Source organism: Carcharodon carcharias, chromosome 19, assembly GCF_017639515.1.
Source record: "Carcharodon carcharias isolate sCarCar2 chromosome 19, sCarCar2.pri, whole genome shotgun sequence".
In the NCBI taxonomy this organism is placed as follows: domain Eukaryota; kingdom Metazoa; phylum Chordata; class Chondrichthyes; order Lamniformes; family Lamnidae; genus Carcharodon; species Carcharodon carcharias.
The window spans coordinates 16,004,328-16,024,996 of record NC_054485.1 but is presented as its reverse complement, the minus strand read 5'-3'; the positions used below and the strand labels follow the sequence as shown (position 1 = coordinate 16,024,996).

Sequence of the window (20,669 nt, the reverse complement as noted above, 5' to 3'; positions counted from 1 at the left end):
TTTAATTGGGATAGAGGATGCGGGGTGGTGACCCCACCATCTTCTAGTCTCTGCCCTCTTATTAAGTCCAGGGTGGGATGGCTCATGGAAGGCCTCCAGGCCCCAATGTCAATTGAGGCCCGCTTAGGGCCTCATCCCAATGCAGCTGGTGTTCAACCAGCCTGGGCGGGGCAGTCGCTATACAGAGAGCCCAAAAAGTAAATCCCTGTCAGGGGTGGGGGTTGGAATCTCTCGTTGTCATCAACAGACATGTCACTGGGAAGGGGTGGGCCCTAGAGTCAACCCCCACCCCCCCCCCGCCCTATCTTTTGACCGCCTCCCCCCCCCCCCACCCACCCCCAACCAACCTACCTTTAGCCAATAACTCACTCCCTGTGACACCCTTCTCGCCCTCATTCATCTTTGGCCTGGGGTCCTTTGCTGATCCTAGGCCTCTGATGGCTGATTGGCCAGCAGCTCCCTGAGGCACAAATTCTACCCACTGCGTCCTTGATCCTGGGGCGGGGCCTCCGCTGGACACCTAAATGCTCGAAGGGTGGTACTGCAGGGCTCTCACCGGCTCTCCAGCCAGCGGGCGAGATACTCATCACCTGGATTAAATTCCAACTCATGAGTGGAAATTATGACCTAATGAAACTCCTCAATAGCTGAGGGATGCTGAGGTCAACTGTACTGATCCAACTGTTGTACAGGATGAGATTAGCACTGATTGTGAATCAAACCCAAGAATGGTACATGGCAAGGGGAGGCTTAAAAAAGGGAAGAAAATTGCAAAATGCCCCAAAATAAAGACAGCCACAATTATTAAGTAATAATAAAACTTAAAGTGAATGAAGGAATGGATTCATTGTAGTGCTTTTGTTAAAGGATTTCCCAGCTCTCTTTAGGAGTGTAATTGAACTTTCAGATATATTACTGGGTAAAGCGACAGCCGAGTGTTGTGATGACTTTCGATTTCCATTTTGCACTGCGTTGGATGATCTCAGGGATGTTACTGGCCCCAATTCCCCTGTGCTGGAGAGGGGAAGCAAGATTTTTGTTCTTAATTGATAAGCAGTGACATCTACCCCAAAATAGATATGTGTGGGTGTCAGGGGAGGACGCGATTGGACGTAGCCATGACGCCTTCCAAGATCCAATACCTTACTGACTCAGCTTATATGTCAATAAGAATACCCAAGGGCTTTTGTAACTATATGCCAGCTTTGGTTATTGTTAATAAATTAATCACTCTCTGCGACATTCGAGTAAGTGGGCAATCTTTGATAATGCTGCTCTACAGACTTAATGACCCAAATGCATTTGCACAAGTATTTACTCCTTGGCTGACTGGCCAAACTGTACAATGCAATCGAACACAGGAGGATTTCTAGCTTATCATTTCAGATATCCAACAGTGCCCAAGGTTTCCTTCACTTCTACTCAAATCAGATTCACTCCACTGATCAAAACAACCCTGTGTCGCGCTCCAGGACTGATATTGATTATCCTTGGTGCCTGGCAACCTCAGTTAAGGAGTCAGATACAATGGAATACTTATAATTGTACTGTTGTCTCTTAAATCTGGCAGAAATACATTGACTGCCATGTCTCTGAAGGGATAGGAAATATCTTGAAGCAAGTTCCACTCTTTAGAACATCTTTTGCAAATGTTAATAATAATTAATTTTCTTAAATCAGTGGCCTACGAGACTCTGAAAGCTTGTTTAGTTCTGTGCAATAGATTGTAGGGCAGGTTTTCTAGTCCCTGAATCCAGGAGGCAGGACTGACAGTGGCAAGTGAAGCAATCTCCAAATGCTGCAAAATCTGACCTTGCGCTACACTGGGAGGCTGAACAATTTAAATAAGTTATGCAATTTCCTGGCTTAGTTTGTGTCCTCTCATTGACTGACAGGGAGCTTTGGAAGAATAAAAGACATTTTTAGAGAGGAAGATTTATCTCTCCTCTGTCACATCCCCCAACACCCCCCCCCCACCCCCCAGTCTCCACACCACCTTTGATTCCCGATTTCCTTTCTCTCTCCACCCTCACTATTGTCTTTCCACAGCTTCGTTTCTCTCTAATTCCTTTCCATTTTTTTCCCTTCTCTGCAAATCTAGCCAAAGAAAAAAAACATTTCTTCCGTAATGATCCATCTCCTTATAAAGGACAATTTGCAGAAAGCTACTGCAAGGGGTTTGTTGTCTGATGGCTAACTAGTGATCATTCCCCTTGGAGGAGGAGGGTCAGCAGAGTGCCTGTGGCACTGAGACCTGACCTGGGAATTTAACACCAAGTCAATCTTATACGGCAGCCTTGAACTAGATCGGTCCTTCTCAGTCCGGGGGCACTGTTGATCATTGACCATCCAGCCTCGCTCAGTGATCAGGGGCCGGATTTTTCCCCCGGTGTACGGGCGAACGCCCGGCCTGCTCGAGTGTGAAGTAGCACATGATGGCGTCGGGCGAGTTTCCCAACGTCATCGTGCGCTCGCGCGATATTTCGTTCGGTGGGCGCGCGGGAGATTTGGCAATGCGCCGCCGACAATGAAGAGGCCTATTAAGGCCATTAATGCTGTAATCAATCAATGGTGACTTTCCACTGTCTGTCCAACGTTACGCTTGGCGGGCGGGCGAATCGGCCAGGCGGCCTTTGTTGCTTTGAGGAAACCTCATCCAACGGCGGGATGAGGTGTCCGATACAAAAGCAAAAATAGCTGGAAAAACTCAGCAGGTCTGACAGCATCTGCGGAGAGGAACACAGTTAACGTCTCGAGTCCGTATGACCCTTCATCAGAACTAAGGAAATAAAGAAATGGGGTGAAATATAAGCTGGTAGAGATGGTTGGGACAGGTAGAGCTGGATAGGGGGGGCCAGCGATAGGTGGAGGCAAAGAAGAGATTTCCAAAGATGCCATAGACAAAAGGACAAGTGGGTGTTTACGTTATGTTGATGTTAATTTAAAAAAAGATTAAGATGTTTGAACAGAATTTACATCAGCCATATGTTCAGGTGACTGATCCTGATGCATGGATATTTTTTCAGCATTGGAAAATCTTTATTTATGGCATTAGAATTCTTTAGCTCCCTGAGGCAGCTCTCCCTGTGAGCGCTCCTCCTGATAATTGGCCAGCCAGCGTCAAATCGCGGTCGGGGGCTGATTTTGGACTGCGGCCCGTTTCCTGGCCACTCTCAGGCCCACCGCCCGCCCACCATATTCAAAATCCTGCCCCAGATAAACCTGTCACTGGGGACTGTGAACCAACACTCGGAGCTTTCCCATTTGACTCCGGATGACTCTACTAACTAATGTTTCCAATATTTTTGACATTGAAAAGTGACTATTGAAAAGTACTTCATTGACTGTGAAAGCGCTTTGAGTCACCCTGAGGCCATGGAAAGAAAGACTCACCTTTCACAACCTTAGGACATCCTGAAATGCTTTACAGTCACTGGAGAATCTTTCAAGAGTTGCCACCGTTGTAACGTCGGAAACCAAGGCAGCCAATCTGCACAGCAAGCTCCCAAAACAGCAATGTGAAAATGACCAGGTAGTCTGCTTCTGTGATGTTGGTTGAGGGATAAATATTGGCCAAGGCACCAGGGATGACTCCCCTGCTCTTCTTCGAAACTGTGCCATGGGACCTATTACATCCACCTAAGAGAGCAGGTGGGGCTTTGGTTTTAATGTCTGTTCAGAAAGATAACAGTTTTGACAGTGCACCACTCCCTCAGAATCGCACTGGGGCCTAGATCATTGGTTGCAGGTCTCTGGAGTGGGACTTGAACCCACAGCCCACTGACTCAGAGGCAGGAGTGTTACCATCTGATACACAAATGGCAGTACAAAGGCACTGTAGAAATACAAGTCCTTCTTTAATGAGCAGTGCAGTCCTCAGTGGACAAGAAATGGGAAGCTTACCAGTATCCCGTGTTTGTAAACCATGCAGCTTTCCTCCTGTAGTGTACGCCTGTTGTTAAGGTTTGGTACAGTCAAACTGTGCTTAAACTCACTGGGCTTCATTTCAATTAGAGTGTTTGCCAAGGACTGAATGCGTACTCTCTCTCTTTTTGGACAGATGGAAATGCTACAGATATAGATTTCTCCATCGCTTGTTTCAGAAAATTTTAAACGTTCCGGAGATTGAAGCGAAAGTCTTCTGTAGAGCAGGGCGGCTGAACACGTTAGATCTTGCGCCGTTCAGTTCACTAATTATGCAGCCACGAAGAGCACGTTGAATTTTGTGGTGAGGTGGGCGGGAAGCGACCCCTCCCCACCCCCAGCCCCCCTGCCCCATCGTCTCATAAGCTCCAACACCTGGGCATCCAGTGGCATCCGGACAGCCAGTCACTCTTCCACTCTTCTCCTGGACTCCCCGCCCTCCCAAGTCCTGGCTCCGTCTCACCCGCACCCCCACCCCCACCCACCCAACACTCAGCCTTGGAGCGGCGTGTGTGAGACAGGTGGCTGATAACTCTCAGTGGCGGTGTGAAAGGGAGGCGAAAGTAGCATCTATTGACCCGAAAGCACAGGGACCTCGCAGGGTACACGCCGCTCACGTAACCAAATGGAACGTTCTACAATCCCGCTGGCGGGGCGCTTCATTTGGAGGGGGAAGGTTCCAACGTGTTGGGCTTTTAACGAGCATTCATGAGATGCAAATGGGGTTCCTGGCATAGCTCCGCGGGACACTCGACTCCTCCTTAGGCCACCATGAAGGTCGGGGGAGCAAAATTCCAAAGTAATTTGCACCGTCAAGAAACTGACTTTTGGCCTCCTGCCAAATCTCGCTCCTCCGCCCGCCAAGGCTCCCACTGCTGGCAGGAGAGGAAAATTCCGCCAATGGTATCTCGCTAATCACATAGTTCAGTGCCAACTGGAAATGGGAATCCTGGAAATGGCGCGAAGCAAATGAACCTGTCTGAAAATAAAAATAAAATGGGCCCGCGTGCCATTCAAAAAACCTGTTATAATAACACTCAGCTTTGCCTGCCCACGCATGGGACATGTGGAGGACTGAAGCACATAATGCACGTGCAGCTGCCCAACAGCTGGTGATGGCAGCCGCAGGTTGCAGTGGGGGTCGGGGGTTTTGGTGGGCAAAAGGGGACAGTGGAAGGTAAGGGAGCCGACAAAAAACTCGAGCTGGAGTTTGTCTCGAGGGATCGGGAAGGGAGGGATTGGCATGGCAGGGGAGAAAGGCATGGGAGGGCGGTGGGGTGACGGCATGGGGGGGGTGGTGGAACAGCATGGGCGGAGGTTGGCATAGGGGTGGTGGCATGGGAAGTGGGGAGATGGCATGAGAGGAGGGAATGGCATGGTAAGGGGGAGAGAGAGCATAAGAGGGGTGTTTGCATTCTTTTTGATTCATTCACGGGATGTGGGCTTCGCTGGCTGGGCCAGCATTTATTGCCCATCCCTAATTGCCCTTGAGGTGGTGGTGGTGAGCTGCCTTCTTGAACCGCTGCAGTCCACGTGGTGTCGGTGGAATTCCAGGATCTTGACCCAGTGACAGTGAAGGAACGGTGATATATTTCCAAGTCAGGGTGGTGAGTGACTTGGAGGGGAACTTCCAGGTGATGGTGTCCCCATCTATCTGCTGCCCCTGTCCTTCTAGGTGGCATTGGTCATGGGTTTGGAAGGTGCTGTTGAAGGGTCTTGGTGAGTTCCTGCAGTGCATCTTGTAGATGGTACACACTGCTGCCAATTTGCGTCGGTGGTGGAGGGACTGAATGTTTGTGGATGTGGTGCCAATAAAGAGATTTGCATTGCCTGGATGGTATCCAGCTTCTTGAGTGTTGTGGGAACTGCACTCATCCAGGCAAATGGGGAGTATGCCATCACACTCCTGACTTGTGTATTGTAGATGTTACGGAGTCAGGAGGTGAGTTACTCGTCGCATGATTTCTAGCCTCTAACCTGCTTTTGTAACCACAGTATTTATACAGCTAGTCCAGTTCAGTTTCTAGTCAATGGTAACCCCTAGGATATTGATAGTGGGGGATTCAGTGATGGTAATGTCATTGAACATCAAGGGGCGATGGTTAGATTCTCTCTTGTTGGAGATGGTCATTGCCTGACACTTGTGTGGTGCAAATGTTACTTGTCACTTGTCAGCCCAAGCCTGGATATTGTCCAGGTCTTGCTGCATTTGGACATAGACTGCTTCAGTACCTGAGGAGTCACAAATGGTGCTGAACATTGTGCAATCAACATTAAATATTCCCACTTCTGACCTTATGATGGAAGGAAGGTCATTGATACACTGGTGAAGATGGTTGGGCTGAGGACCCTAAACTGAGGAACTCCTGCAGTGATGTCCTGGGGCTGAGATACTGATCTCCAACAACCACAACCATCTTCCTTTGTGCTAGGTATGACTCCAACCAGTGGAGAGTTTTGCCCCTGATTCCCATTGACTCCAGTTTTGCTGGGGCATCCTTGATGCCACACTCGGTCAAATGCTGCCTTGATGTCAAGGGCAGTCACTCTCACCTCACCTCGGGAGTTCAGCTCTTTTGTCCATGTTTGAACCAAGTCTGTAATGAGGTCAGGAGCTGAGTGGCCCTGGCAGAACCCAAACTGGGTGCCAGCGAGCAGGCTATTGCTAAGCAAGTGCCGCTTGGTAGCACTGTTGATGACCCCTTCCATTACTTTACTGATGATGGAGAGTAGACTGATGGGACGGAAATTGGCCGGGTTGGATTTGTTCTTGCATGGGGAGGATGGCACAGAATGTGGGGGATATCATGTGGATGGGGGGGCGGGGGGTGGGGGGGGGGTCAACCTGGAAAGGATAATATGAGAGAGATGGAGTGGGGGAATGGGGATGGCATATTTAAGAAGAGGTTGGATGGGGGATGGGATGGGGAAATTTGAGAGGGATAAAAGGAATGGGGTGGCTCTGGCACAAGACAGTGAGATGGGAAGGATGGAATGGAATAAGATGGGGCTTTAAAGAAATATTGTTGCAATAAAAATACCAATTTTACCACGAATATTTCACCAGATTCTGCCAGTAAGAGAGTAAAATGCAGGTTCTAACTGCAGCAGCAAACTTGCTGAACCCTCAGTCTGAATTTAGTTTCCTTCTTACCATATTTCGGTTCCTGCTGGTTCCTCAGCTTTATTTCATAGAAAATACAACCATAGAATGACACAGCACAGAAAGAGGCCATTTGGCCCATCATACACATGCCAGCTATTTAGCCGAGCTTTCCAATTCACCTCACTCCTCTGCTTTCTCTCCACAGCCCGCTAATTTTTCTCCCATCATGTATTTATGCAATTTCCTTTTGAAAGCTGCTATTGAACCTGCCTCCACCACCCTTTCAGGCAAGATCACAACAACCAGAGAAAAAAAAGCTTCCTCTTGACGCCCCTGGTTCTTTTGTTCATTATTTTTAGAACCACTCTGAAGGCGCTTTCCTGATTTTCAGCAGGAAGTGATGCTGGATGAGATTTGGGCTGTTTAATAGCTTAACAATGAGAGTATGGGATAATGATTCCTCTATTGTTCAAAACTCTTGGTGGAGCAGTTTGGTTGTCATTTTCCCTTTGTTCATTCTGACAATTTTATCGGGTCTCCGAGGTGGCTTCCTCTTTTGTTAATTTCACCAAGTGCTGATTGGTCCTACTGCAGACCAACTTCGGGTACGCTGTCCAATCAGATAACATAAAGACACCAATGAGGTGGGCATCGCAAGTTTTTTTTTGCCACAAATGCAGGAAGCCTTAAAGATCATGGATTGTTACCAAACACTAAACTAATGTGGCAACACATGTTAGACCCAATTTTGCACCCCTTGGCAAATATTTGTGTAAGGAAAACCCAAGATAGGATGATAAAAACAAAAAAACTGCAGATGCTGGAAATCCAAAACAAAAACAAAAACAGAATTACCTGGAAAAACTCAGCAGGTCTGGCAGCATCGGCGGAGAAGAAAAGAGTTGACGTTTCGAGTCCTCATGACCCTTTGACAGAACTTGAGTTCGAGTCCAAGAAAGAGTTGAAATATAAGCTGGTTTAAGGTGTGTGTGTGGGGGGCGGAGAGAGAGAGAGTGGGAGGTGGAGTGGGGGTGTGGTTGTAGGGACAAACAAGCAGTGATAGAAGCAGATCATCAAAAGATGTCAGCATGTTGACATCTTTTGATGATCTGCTTCTATCACTGCTTGTTTGTCCCTACAACCACACCCCCACTCCACCTCCCACTCTCTCTCTCTCCGCCCCCCACACACACACCTTAAACCAGCTTATATTTCAACTCTTTCTTTGACTCGAACTCAAGTTCTGTCAAAGGGTCATGAGGACTCGAAACGTCAACTCTTTTCTTCTCCGCCGATGCTGCCAGACCTGCTGAGTTTTTCCAAGATAGGATGAGTTGACTTTAATCTTGTGTGGTTGGGTCATTTGGACATGAGGCATTAGTTTCCAAGAGTACAGAGATAAAAACAAAAAACTGCGGATGCTGGAAATCCTAAACAAAAACAGAAATACCTGGAAAAACTCAGCAGGTCTGGCAGCATCGGCGGAGAAGAGCAAAGTTGACGTTTCGAGTCCTCGTGACCCTTCAACAGGCCTTCAACGCCGATGCTGCCAGATCTGCTGAGTTTTTCCAGGTATTTCTGTTTTTGTCCAAGAGGTACATCTCTGGCTCTGCTTCAGCAGCTAACCTAATGAGGCAAGCTGAAAATCTGACCAACAGATCAAATTTAAAGGGATGCACCCACTTAAAGATAAGTGGCTTCAGATGAGAGAAAATTCAAAGTAGATTCGTAAATATTTGACAACCTTTGTCAAGGCTGCTGTGGGAGGGATGAGGAGAAGTGCCAGGCAAAAAGGAACTTCAAAGAAGTACAGTGTGAAGGCATGAAATGAAAAAGGCAGAACAGTCAGCCTACAGGCAGAAGTTGCCTGTAGGTCAAGATAGCAGAGCTTTGTGGTAGCCTCCTTTTTGAAGTGGGGCTCCACTGACATTCCCAGAAAGAACTGCTTGGATTGTGGAGGCTCTGGACTAAGAACAGGGCCATGTACAATGTAAAGCTGAGCCATATCTCAGTTTCTTCCACTGTGAAGAATTGATTTTCCTCTTCCAAACCTAAAAGCATCAATGGAACCTCCAAAGGAAATCCCAGTCTTTCGTTGCTAAACATTGATATGGTTGGAAACAAAGACACCTGTAAGAAAATGTAACTGGAAGTAGCAGCCTTGCAATGGAAAAGAAACCTGGCCTGAACAGCAACAAAATAATGCACCAACAAAAACGCAGACAAAGCAATATGATAAGCAAAATAAGGATTTTCCAATCAACAATTAACGTGTGATCTTCACCTAACAAGGAGGAAAAGGGTTGTGGTTATTAAAGGCCAATCTTCACAGCATGAGGACATCATTACAGGAGTTCGTCAGGTCAAAGTCCAAAGTCCAACTATTTTCAGCTGCTTATTCAATGACTTAATGACTTTCTTCCATCATAAGGCCAGAAGTGAGGCCGTTCATTCAGTTCCATTTGCAAATCCTTGGATAATGAGACATGCCCCCAATACAACACTTGTTGGACAGTCTCCAGACTTGGCCTGATAAGTGGCAAGTAACATACGCAACACACAAATGTCAGGTAACAATGAACTCCAACAAGAGTGTCTGACCCCAAATTCTCACCAACAATATCCTGGAGGGTTGGTGGCGGGGGAGGGGTTTGGTGGTGGAGGCACGGAGAGAGTTACCACTGACCGGAAACTGAACTGGACCAGCCATACACATTGTCATTGCTAATACTGCAGGTTAGAGGCTGGGTATTGTGCAAAGAGTGGCTACCTCCTGACTCTCAAAAGCCTCTCCACTATTAACAAGGAAAAAGTCAGGTGTGTGATCAAATATTCTCCACTTAGCTGTTGCAAAGTGTGGCAGTGTATTGGGTGTGTTAACCCATTCCAAGATATGCTCAGCTCTCAATGAGGGCCTACTGTTAGTGTAGCCAAATGATATTAAGGCTTTTGCATTGCTGCAATGTCTTTCTTTTAACCCAAACAACGAACCATATAATTTATAGAAACACCCTCCATCCACCTTATGTTGTGTAGGCAGACAAACTCCCAATTGTAATATTTCATTAAAAATTTGATTGACTCCTCATATTTCTGTACAGAAAAAAAAACGTAAGCTCTCACATTTTGTTTTACTATCCAAAGGATGCTGCAAATCAATTGCTGGCTGACCAGTGCTCTGCACTGTTCTTTGTGATACTCAGTACGAGGGATTTCCAAGAGGATCAGACGTTAAGTGTGAACATATTCTGAAAGCCCGTGATACAAAGGATTTTCAATTTTGACTGAGCCATGTAGTGAAGGTGGTAATTTTAGTAGCTTGCAATCAAAGTTTTAATTATAATCTTTCAATTGCACATAGCAGATTTTGAAGATGGCTGTATTGCGTAGGTTTTAGTGAAGACACTCTTTATATCAAGATCTCATGGAATAATGGAGCTGCCTCAGGGAGATTGAAGCAGTTCTTAAAAAAATATATATATAAGGACATCAAAAATTTAATAAAACATGTCCCCTCCTGTGACTGTGTTACATGAGATGGGACATGTTTTTATTTTGAAAATAAAGTTTTTATTTCATCAGCTTCAGGAAACCTCATCCCGCTCGTGGTTTCTTCCTAAAAAAACGTAAAGGCCGCTTGGCCTTTTCGCCTGCCGCCAACCGTAAGGCTTAACTTAATTGCCTAGTTAATGGCCTTGATAGGCCTTCCAAATATTGCGTGAGTTCGCGATGATGTTGGGATGCGTGCTCGACGCCACCGTGCGTCATTCCACGTTCCGGCGTGTTGGGCAAGTGCCCGCATGCCGAACGTAAAATTCTGCCTACAAGTTGTGGATTCCACGCTCTTTCCCACCTGACTTGCATGATTCAGCTCCAAATGACACATTTCTCATTTTTGTATCGCTTTTAATTTTGGGGAGTGTCCTAGTAGCTGTTCCAGAGAGATAATAGGTCTTTTCCTGAGAAGTGCAGATAAGTGTCGTCAAGGATTTCTGGCTCGTTCTCATTTTTGAGGCACCATTCACAGGAGAGACGCCCTTCATTTGTGGTTCTATGGCCAGGAAACAAATAAGTATCATTAATTAAATTTTTTTAAAAAATCCTTCCTTAGCAGGATTGATTTTTGCATGTGTACTGCAGAGGGGCAAATTCTGTACAGCTGTCTGATCAGCAAGGTGTCCTGCCCCCTATAACCTGTCTTCATTTCCCTCCTGATGCGTCAGCGACCAGTGCTCCATGTGAATGTGTCAGATGTAATAGCATCTGACCCTGGGAAATGATGAATAGCCTCAGCTACTGGGAGTTGGGGACATACAATTTAAAAGTCACTGTTCGTTCCAATAGGAGCAAGCAAATGCGCATTGTTACAAATAAGAAATTATCCTGAAAAAATATCGCTCCTTCAAATTGGAAACTCATAACATGAAATCCTTGATGGGTATTTTCAAATGTAGGAAAAAAATGTCTAGAGATACCATTTGGTTTTAATTTGCGTTCAGAATGCCTTCAACTCCAACAACAAGCATCCACGGAAAGAATCAATAATTTGTAATAGAGCGGTGCAATTTTTAATTGCAATTGGTTTCAGATGATTTGTTCCTAAGTGTTATAAAGGGAGACATCTGCACACTCGCTGGTCTTTGCATAGCCACTCCCTTGGTGTGCTTCGTGCTTTAAACCTTCTGGTTAGAGGCTTCTGAGAATAGGTATTCCATGTCAAACACCGTAATGTCATGTCGCAACAGGGGAAGTTTCAGCTGTTTCCTCGGGTACCTCCAGCCAATGAACATCTTATAATGCTGGCAGAATCAGTTCTCTCTGAAATATATACCCTTAAGCTCAAATATATATCCAAAGTTTATCTAGTCTGTGTTAATAACATTAAAGCTAAACAAGTGTAACAAGTCAAGACAATGCAGCTTTTGCAAATTTCATCTCTCAGAAGCTTTCATGTCATGATTTGATTACCAGCCGACCACAAAGCTACCTATTCACTAACACCTACCAGAGTAAATCTTCAGGAACAGGGACTACAGGCAGCATAACACGTTAAGATCCAGACCAAATACAGTAATCTCCATTACTCATTGCCTAAATAGGGAGCTTACATAAGCGTATTATAGTGGCTGCCATCAGACATCTCAGCTTATCACGCTGAACCTATAGTTGAGAACAAGGCAATTACTGTAGCTTGGTTGCTGGTACAATGTAATAGTGTCCAGCCACCCAATCATAATGTGACAAAGGGAAAAGCCCATGATGTCAGTCAAACAGCTATAAATGTTCCAGTATGCATTGGTTTTGCTATTTTTATTCAGGCCCTTTCCCTTCTCAACTCCCTAGTTTGCACCATTGAACTGTCATAAAAGTAGCTGTAAGCCAAGTTATATGGGAAATTTCCTGTGGAACTTCAGATGACCTGTGGTGTGTTGCTAACAAACTGAAATTAAGCACATTCATTACGTTTTCATCTCTGTACGTGTGCACAGAATAAAGAGAGTCTTCGGCTTTTGTGTAAATGTGTATAACTGTATAACATTTGTTACAACCACATGAGGAGGGGTAAAAATGATTCCCCTATTCTACCACTCCAGGTCTGACCGTGACAAGGGGCAGAATTTTATGTCCCACAGGCGAGCGGGTGAGAAGACCTCAGGCGAGCATCCCGATGTCATCGCGCACTCGCACGATATTTTGCTTGGCAGGCCCACGCCAACCATTGAGAGGGCAATTAAGCCCATTAATGGCACAATGGACTCCGGTTTTTCGTTGCCCGTCCAACCTTACAGTTGGCGGACGGGTGAATCGGCCAGACGGCCTTTGCATTTTTCATCCGAACCTCATCCAAGGGCAGGATGAAATTTCCGTAATGAAATGAAGTAAAAATAAATTTCTGTGGACAGCGTCAGCTATATTATGATGCATGGACACTTTTTTTTCAGCTTTTAAAACCTTTGTTTCAGCTTTTTCAGGTCACCAGCTCCCTGAGGCGGCTGTCTGCCCTCGGGGAGGTTTCTCGTAGCGCTCGTCCCCACCCACAGAAATGTCGTCGCCTGCTTTCCTCCTGCCCACCCCCCCACCAGCCCCCCCACCCCCGCCCACACCCCGGTAGCGCTGGGCATTTCGGCATGCGTTTCACGCTGGCTGGCTGTTGATTGGCCAGCCGGCATGAAATCGCAGTCGGGGGGTGATCGTAGTTGGCAATCCATTTCCCAGCTGCTCCCTGGCCCGCTGATCGGGCGCGTCTGCCAAAGGTAAAAGTCAGGCCAAGGGTTTTTTTAATGAATTTAGCAAGGATGTACTTTGCCAACACTGCAGATTATAAAGAATTAGTCACACAGGTTTTCTTGGTTTAAACAAAGAACAAGGTAAGTTTATTGAAACTATTTCCTGAATTGAGGAAAACTTGGTAAATCGCCATCATCATTCATGTGTCCCACAAATTCCCAGGGCTCCACACACGCACTAGTACAGGTGGTATAATAAGAGGATAGGCTTAATTGTTTTTTTTTTACAGTTCATGAAGAAGCTAAAACAAAGGAATATATGTTTAGCTCTCCTTTGGCTGGTCTCAATGTGGTGATTCCACATTTTGTTCAGTTGTCTCCCTGTATGTAGACCTTTGGAGCAGATTTCCACATTTTATTCCCAAAAGATCTCCATTTACAGTAGATTTCTTTTCTCAGGATGGTTACTTTGCAAATCCAGGTGCAATAATTGAGAGTGAGAGAGGGAGAGAGAGAGAGAGCGAAGGAAAGAGAGAGACAGCTTCTTTGCAGCCTTTCAGTACAGCATTCTGACCTCTGATCTCTCTGGCTTGGTAAACAACTTTTAAAGTCCTGCTGGCTGTATATTCCAGAGGAATTTGATTAAGTCAAGTCTGCTGCCATCATTGTTTTTTAGAACAGGTAATTGCATTTTGATGTCTCATCTCAAACTTTTGAAAAGTTTCAGAATAGTGTAAGTTTTGGGATAGGTCAGCTCCTGACCTCATTATAGCCTTGGTTCAACATGGACAAAAGAGCTGAACTCCAGAGATGAGGTGAGAGTAACTGCCCTTGATATCAAGGCAGCATTTGACCTTGTGTGGCATTAAGGAGCCCTAGCAAAGCTGAAGTCTATGGGAATCAGGGGAAAACTCTCTACTGGTTGGAGTCATACCTAGCACAAAGGAAGATGGTTGTGGTTGTTGGAGGTCAATCATTTCAGTTCCAGGACATCACTGCAGAAGTTTCTCTGGGTAGTGTGCTAGGCCCATTCATCTTCCATCATAAGGTCCTTTCTTCCATCATAAGATCAGAAGTGGGGACATTCACTGATGATTGCACAATGTTCAGCACCATTTGCAATTCCTCAGATACTGAAGCAGTCCATGTCCAAATGCAGCAAGACCTGGACAATATCCAGGCTTGGGCTGACAAGTGTCAGGTAACATTTGCGCCACATAAGTGTCAGGCAATGACTATCTCCAAAAAGAAAGAATCTAACCATTGACTGTTGACATTCGACCACTATCAACATCCTGGGGGTTAGCATTGACTAGAATCTGAACCGGACTAGCCATATAAATACTGTGGCTACAAGAGCAGGTCAGAGGCCCAGAATCCTGTGTCAAGTAACTCACCTCTTGACTCCCCAAAGCCTGACCACCATCTAGAAGGCACAAGTCAGGAGTGGGATGGCATACTCTCCACTTGCTTGGATGAGTGCAGCTCTAGCAACACTCAAGAAGCTTGATACCATCCAGGACAAAGAGCCCACTTGATTGGCGCCACATTCAGAAACATTCACTCCCTCCACCACCGATTTACAGTGGCAGCAGTGTGTACCATCTACAAGATGTACTGCAGCAGCTCACCAAGCCGCCATAGATAGCACCATCCAAACGCAACTGCTACCATCTAGAAGGACAAGGGCAGCAGTCACATGGGAACACCACCACCTGGAAGTTACCCTCCAAGTCACTTATCATCCTGACTTGGAAATATATCGCCGCTCCTTCACTGTCGCTGGGTCAAAATCCTGAGCTCCCTCCCTAACAGCACTGTGGGTGTACCTACAACACATGGACTGCAGTGGTTCAAGAAGGCAGCTCACCACGGCCCTCTCAAGGGCAATTAGGATTGGGCAATAAATGCTGGCCCAGCCAGTGACGCGCACATCCCATGAATGGGTTCTTAAAAAAGCCACAGGAAATGGGGTCTTTCATGCACCTCCGGGGTGGGGGGGGGGGGGTGTGGTTTGAGTTTCTCTTTCTCTTCATCCCACTTGGTGGAATGCAGTTGTCCATTGTCTCAATAGGATTACAGTTTATTGGCCAGCATTTTTAGGATGGCAGGGTTTCCTACCAGCCAAAGAGTTGGCACTGCCTGCCCTGCAGCAATTTCACAGTGCGATGAACTGTAATTTGCTGCAGGTGGGACTTCCTGTCCCTCACTTGGGAGGAAGTCCCACCTTTAGAGAGCTGATTGGTCAGCAGCTGTCTAGTCCCTGCAGTGCCAGAAGATGCCGTGGAGGGGACTGGGACTGTGCCCAATCCCTGGAGCCCTGAATCCTGGGATTCCAGGACTAGGTAAATTTTGGGGGTTTCGGGGTGGGGGAGGCCTAGGTGGGAGGGGGGGGAGTAGGGGGAGGAGGGGGGTGGACAGTGGGCTATTGGGCCTGTAGGGGAAGAGGCCGGGGTGAGGGCGGAGGAAGGTTCAGTTGTTACTGGACATCAAGGGGGTGAGCCCGAAGTTAAAAGGGGGCTTCTGACGGAGGTGCCCCCCCATCCCCCGCCTCCCTGCCCCCCACCCCAAACCCCGCCCCCACCCCAAACCCGAGGCCTGAACCCAAATATTTTCCTGCGTCCTCCATACCCGGGAACTCCTCCCACCAACCTAAAAATTGAGGCTGGGTGGGGAACGGCCCTTAAGTGGTCAATAATCGGTCACTAAAAGGCCTCAACTAAAGGGCAAGGGCTGGCGGCCCGGCTGGGGCTTGGCCCACCCCAGCATTAAATTGTTGAGGGGATGGCACGAGCGGGAACCCAGCGAGAAGCTCATCCGCGGCATTTCATGCTCTCAAACCCACCAGGGTGGCCGGGTTGGGCGGGGTGGGGGGTTGGATGGGGAGCATAAAATTCAGGCCATTGTTTTTTAAAATCCAGCCAGAAAAAGAACAATTAGAAATTGTATCTTTCTTTTTAAAAAAAACCCCACACATCCTTGTGACATGTTACTTTGGCAATTCTAGCATTTCCTTCCTGGTTTGCTCCCCCCCATTGGCGGCCATGCTTTTGGTTGTCTAGGCCCTAAGCTCTGGAATACCCACCCTGCACCTCTTCACCTCTCTACCTCGCTTTCTTCCTTTAAGACAGTCCTTAAAAGCCACCTGTCTGACCAAGCTTTCGGTCACCTGACCTAATATCTCCTTATGTGGCCCGGTGTCACACTTTGTTTTATAATGTTCCTGTCAATTAGTGCCTGGGAGCTTTTCACTACGTTAAAGGTGCTGTATAAATATAAGTTGTTGTTGTTGTTCCTTGGAGTCAGGTTCTTGTGCTTTTTAAATCAAATCCCCATTCTTCAACCACTAAAAACAGAGTTCAATATCTTACTTTTTATGGGGATGATAAGCTGAGGGATGACAGGAAGGACTTTTGATGCTCCATGCTCCAACAGGTCATGGACTCCTTGTCTGGCAAAAAACTCATATGGATGAGTTGTCTCACAAAGACCATCGAAGAAAAGAGGCAGATAGTGATGGTAGTCCAATTTCTCAATTTCAACCTGTGGAAGACAGCAGTAAATAATCAATCTTTCAGTCGCACATGTTTAAAACTATGAATTTGATAGAACAAACGAACAAACATACAAAATAGCAACGAACGCAAATCTGTACAAAGTCAGAACCCTACAAAGTCAGTGGGCCAAACGAACCCCTCTCGAGCCTGCTCCACCATTGCGTGGGCTTTGAAATGCAACATTACTACATGTCCTATCTGGCTTGCTGTAGTCATGTGACCTCTGCCACGAGGGACACGCTTTGCAAACAGCCATTTTACAATCAGTTCAATAAAGACTTTACGCTCAGAAAGACTGCAGTCTTTGAGCTCGAAACAGCCATTCCATAAGGTCATGGCTGAAACGGTCGTGCCCTCAACTCCACATTCCCGCCTATCCCCGGTAACTTTTGGACTCCCCTGTTAGTCAAGAAGCTATCTACCTCAGCCTTAAAAATACTCAATAACTCTGTCCCCGCTCTCCCCCACCCCCGACCGTTGTCTGGGGAAGAGGGTTCCAAAGATTCACCAGCCCCCTGAGAGAAAATATTTTCCCCTCACCTCTGTTTTAAATGAGGCACCCCTTACTTTTAAACTGAGTCACTTTGCCCTAGTCATGAGTAAATAAGGAGAAACTGTTCCAACAGGCATGAGGGCTGGTAACCAGAGAACATAGATTTAGGCTCATGTCAAAGAACCGGAGTGGAGATAAGGCCAAATTTTTGTACACAGCGAGTTGTTATGATCGGCAATGTGCTGCCTGAAAAGGGATGTGAAAGCAAACTTAATTGTAACTTTGAAAAGGGAATTGGATATATACTTGAAAAGGAAACATTTACAAAGCTAGGGGAAAGAGCAGGGCAATGGGAATAATTGAATAACACTTCCAAAGAGCTAGCACAGACACAATGGGTGGTATTTAATGGAGGTGATGGGGGCTTCGACTGTTGGCTGCAAAACAGGCGACAGCCCCATATCGCTTCTTTTCTGGAAGGCCCGCCAAATTATATGCCACTCAAGCACTTGACAGGCCAGTTGGGGGGGTGGAGGGGGCTTCCCCTGCCAAGAGCTGCTGGCCAGTCAGAGGTTCGCAGCTCCATTGAACTGCAGTGCCACTGGAGAGGTGGCGGCTGCTGCTGGGATGACAAACATCCAAGGCCCAGTATCTTCACTGGACCCCAGGCCACAGGTGAGTGATGCTGGGAAGGGGTTTGCAGGGGAGGCAGATGACGGGGGTCGGCTCTCAACAGGCCCCCCCCTTTCCTGATTCTGGGTCCTGCTGGGCCCCTCAATCAGGCACTAAGTGCCTTGGAACAAGGGAGCCCCGCTGCCAACAGCACTCCCCCTCCCCACCCCCACCGCCACCCAGGAAGCTGCAAGCCACACCACATGGGTTTGCTTGTTGTGGTCCCTGCATGGTGAGCCTCCCGCCTGCCGCTGTGCTAACACCAGCGACAGAAGACTAAGGCCCTTAAGTGGGAATTGATTGCTGTTCACTGGCCTTCTCACCACAGACTTAATTGTTGTGGAGGCGGGAAGGTGGTCGGGTCCACACCTGCCATCCTCCCATCTGACTAAATGCCCCTCCGCCACCAAACCTGCCATGGGGGAGACCATTAAATACCACCCAATGCCGCCTTCTTCTGTACTGCATCATTCAATTATTCTAACATTTTTGACTATGAATTAATATCCCTTTCCTTACTCCACCAAATAGTGTATTAAAGTTTGGTGTTGTAATGAAGGATGAGTGAATCTGACAATAGGGTTAATTTCCTTATCCAAGTGAATCATGGAATAGCATATCACAGGAGGAGGCCTTTTGGACCATTGAGCCTGTACCAACTCTTTCAAAGATTTTTTCCATATCACTACAATGTTTTCTCCTTCAATTATTTGTCCTGTTCCCTATAGGAAGCTGCTATTGCATCTGGATCTGCACCAGCCACTGCAGTTTGACTGTAATAATCATAGAAAGGAATACTCTTTCCCTAGGTTTGATCAGCCTTCGAGACAAGTATACCAGGCACAGGACTGAGGTTGCACTTCCCAAAGTGACAGGCTGAGCCCACCCTCTGTCCTGCTCCAACTTCTCTTTCCACTCGAAAACCCTTGAACATGTTAACTCCAAATCCAGGCCCAACGTATTCACAGTTCCATAATTCAATCTTCCCAATAAGTTTTCTGCCCCTGCCACAGCTCTGAAACATGCTCCGTGACTATAACTGTGGTTCCTTATCCCTCCCCATCCATCACAACCTCTCTGTAGCTGGTGACACAGTCTACCTCCTTGCCTGCCTCTTGTTTATTGTCCAGATTTTGTCATAGCATCACCAATAATGGCTTATTATAAATCTAGCAATTTGTATGCTCCCTTCCCACCTCATACCGTTACATCCATAGTCACTCAAAAATCCAAATTGATCCCTCCACTGACTGATGCATATGCTGACCCTTGGCTACTTCATCTGCAAATGTTGGGTCAATTTCCACGTGTACGAGGACGACACCCTCTTTTCCATATCTCTCGACCTGTCCTCTTCCTCTGTACTTTCAGGCTACTTGCTAGAGTCCAGTTCTAGATGAGCCATAAATTCCTCCAGTTTAACGCTGGGTGACCAAAACAATGATCCACACACTCATCCCACAGTTCTATCCACTTCATCTCTACAGTCTCAGGTTGAACATTACAGTTGGCAACCTTGGTTTCCTATTCAACCCCATGTCTCCATCACAAGGACCACCTGCTTACGCCTTCTTAACTTGGCCCACCTCAGTCCCGACTGCTGCCTCCTCAGTTGTTCTTATCTTCATCATGCCTTTGCCACCCTCAGGCTCCTAGTTATCCTCTCATTGTCTACCATCCATAAACAGAATTCCATTCAAAATTCTGGTCCTCATTTCCTATCCCACAGCAGGTTCTGTATCTCCTGTCATTCTAGTCTTCACTGATCTACATGGATCCCCTGGTCTCCCAAAGCTTCAAATTGAAAATTCCCAACAGAGCACATGAATTCCTTCATGTTCTAACCTTTCCCAATCTCTGTAACCTTTTCCAGACATACAAACCCCTCCTTAGACTTTGGGGTGTCTTGTGCTTCTCCTTATCTTCACCACTTCACCCCACATCTCACAGAATCACAGAATTACACAGTGCAGAAGAGGCCCTTTGGCCCATCGAGTCTGCACATGAGAAACACCTGACCTACCTACCTAACTCCGTTTATCAGCACTTGGCCCATAGCCTTGAATGTTATGACGTGCCAAGTGCTCATCCAGGTACTTTTTAAAGGATGTGAGGCAACCCGCCTCCACCACCCTCCCAGGCAGTGCATTCCAGACCGTCACCACCCTCTGGGTAAAAAAGTTTTCCTCACATCCCCCCTAAACCTCCTGCACCTCGCCTTGAACTTATGTCCCCATGTGACTGACCCTTCAACTAAGGGGAACAGCTGCTCCCTATCCACCCTGTCCATGCCCCTCATAATCTTGTACACCACGATCAGGTCGCCCCTCAGTCTTCTCTGCTCCAATGAAAACAACCCAAGTCTGTCCAACCTCTCTACATAACTTAAATATTTCATCCCAGGCAACATCCTGGTGAATCTCCTCTGCACCCCCTCCAGTGCAATCACATCCTTCCTATAAAGTGGCAACCAGAACTGCACACAGTACTCCAGCTGTGGCCTCACCAAGGTTCTATACAGCTCCAACATGACCTCCCTACTTTTGTAATCTATGCCTCAATTGATAATGGCAAGTGTCCCATAACATGCCCTTCCGCCTTCAGAGATCTATGGGCACACACACCAAGGTTCCTTTGTTCCTCAGAACTTCCTACTGCTATGCCATTCATTGAATACTTCCTTGTCAAAT

The 20,669-nt window shown here is 46.9% G+C and overlaps 1 protein-coding gene across 3 annotated transcripts in view; it reads right to left on the bottom strand.

Annotated features, from left to right (window-relative positions):
* The window catches only part of LOC121291367 (parkin coregulated gene protein homolog), a 982,704-nt gene that overhangs the window by 83,763 nt on the left and 878,272 nt on the right, over nt 1-20,669 (bottom strand). For 2 of the 3 annotated variants that reach the window (XR_005945987.1, XR_005945989.1), the window contains exon 1: nt 3,394-3,619. Coding sequence is in view for 1 of the 3 variants with exons in the window: in XM_041212445.1 (XP_041068379.1) it covers nt 16,629-16,800 (172 nt within the window). In the remaining 2 variants the exon portion in view is untranslated. Of the gene's footprint in view, nt 1-3,393; nt 3,620-16,628; nt 16,801-20,669 lie in introns of those variants that run through there. The other variant, XM_041212445.1, reaches the window with a different exon arrangement.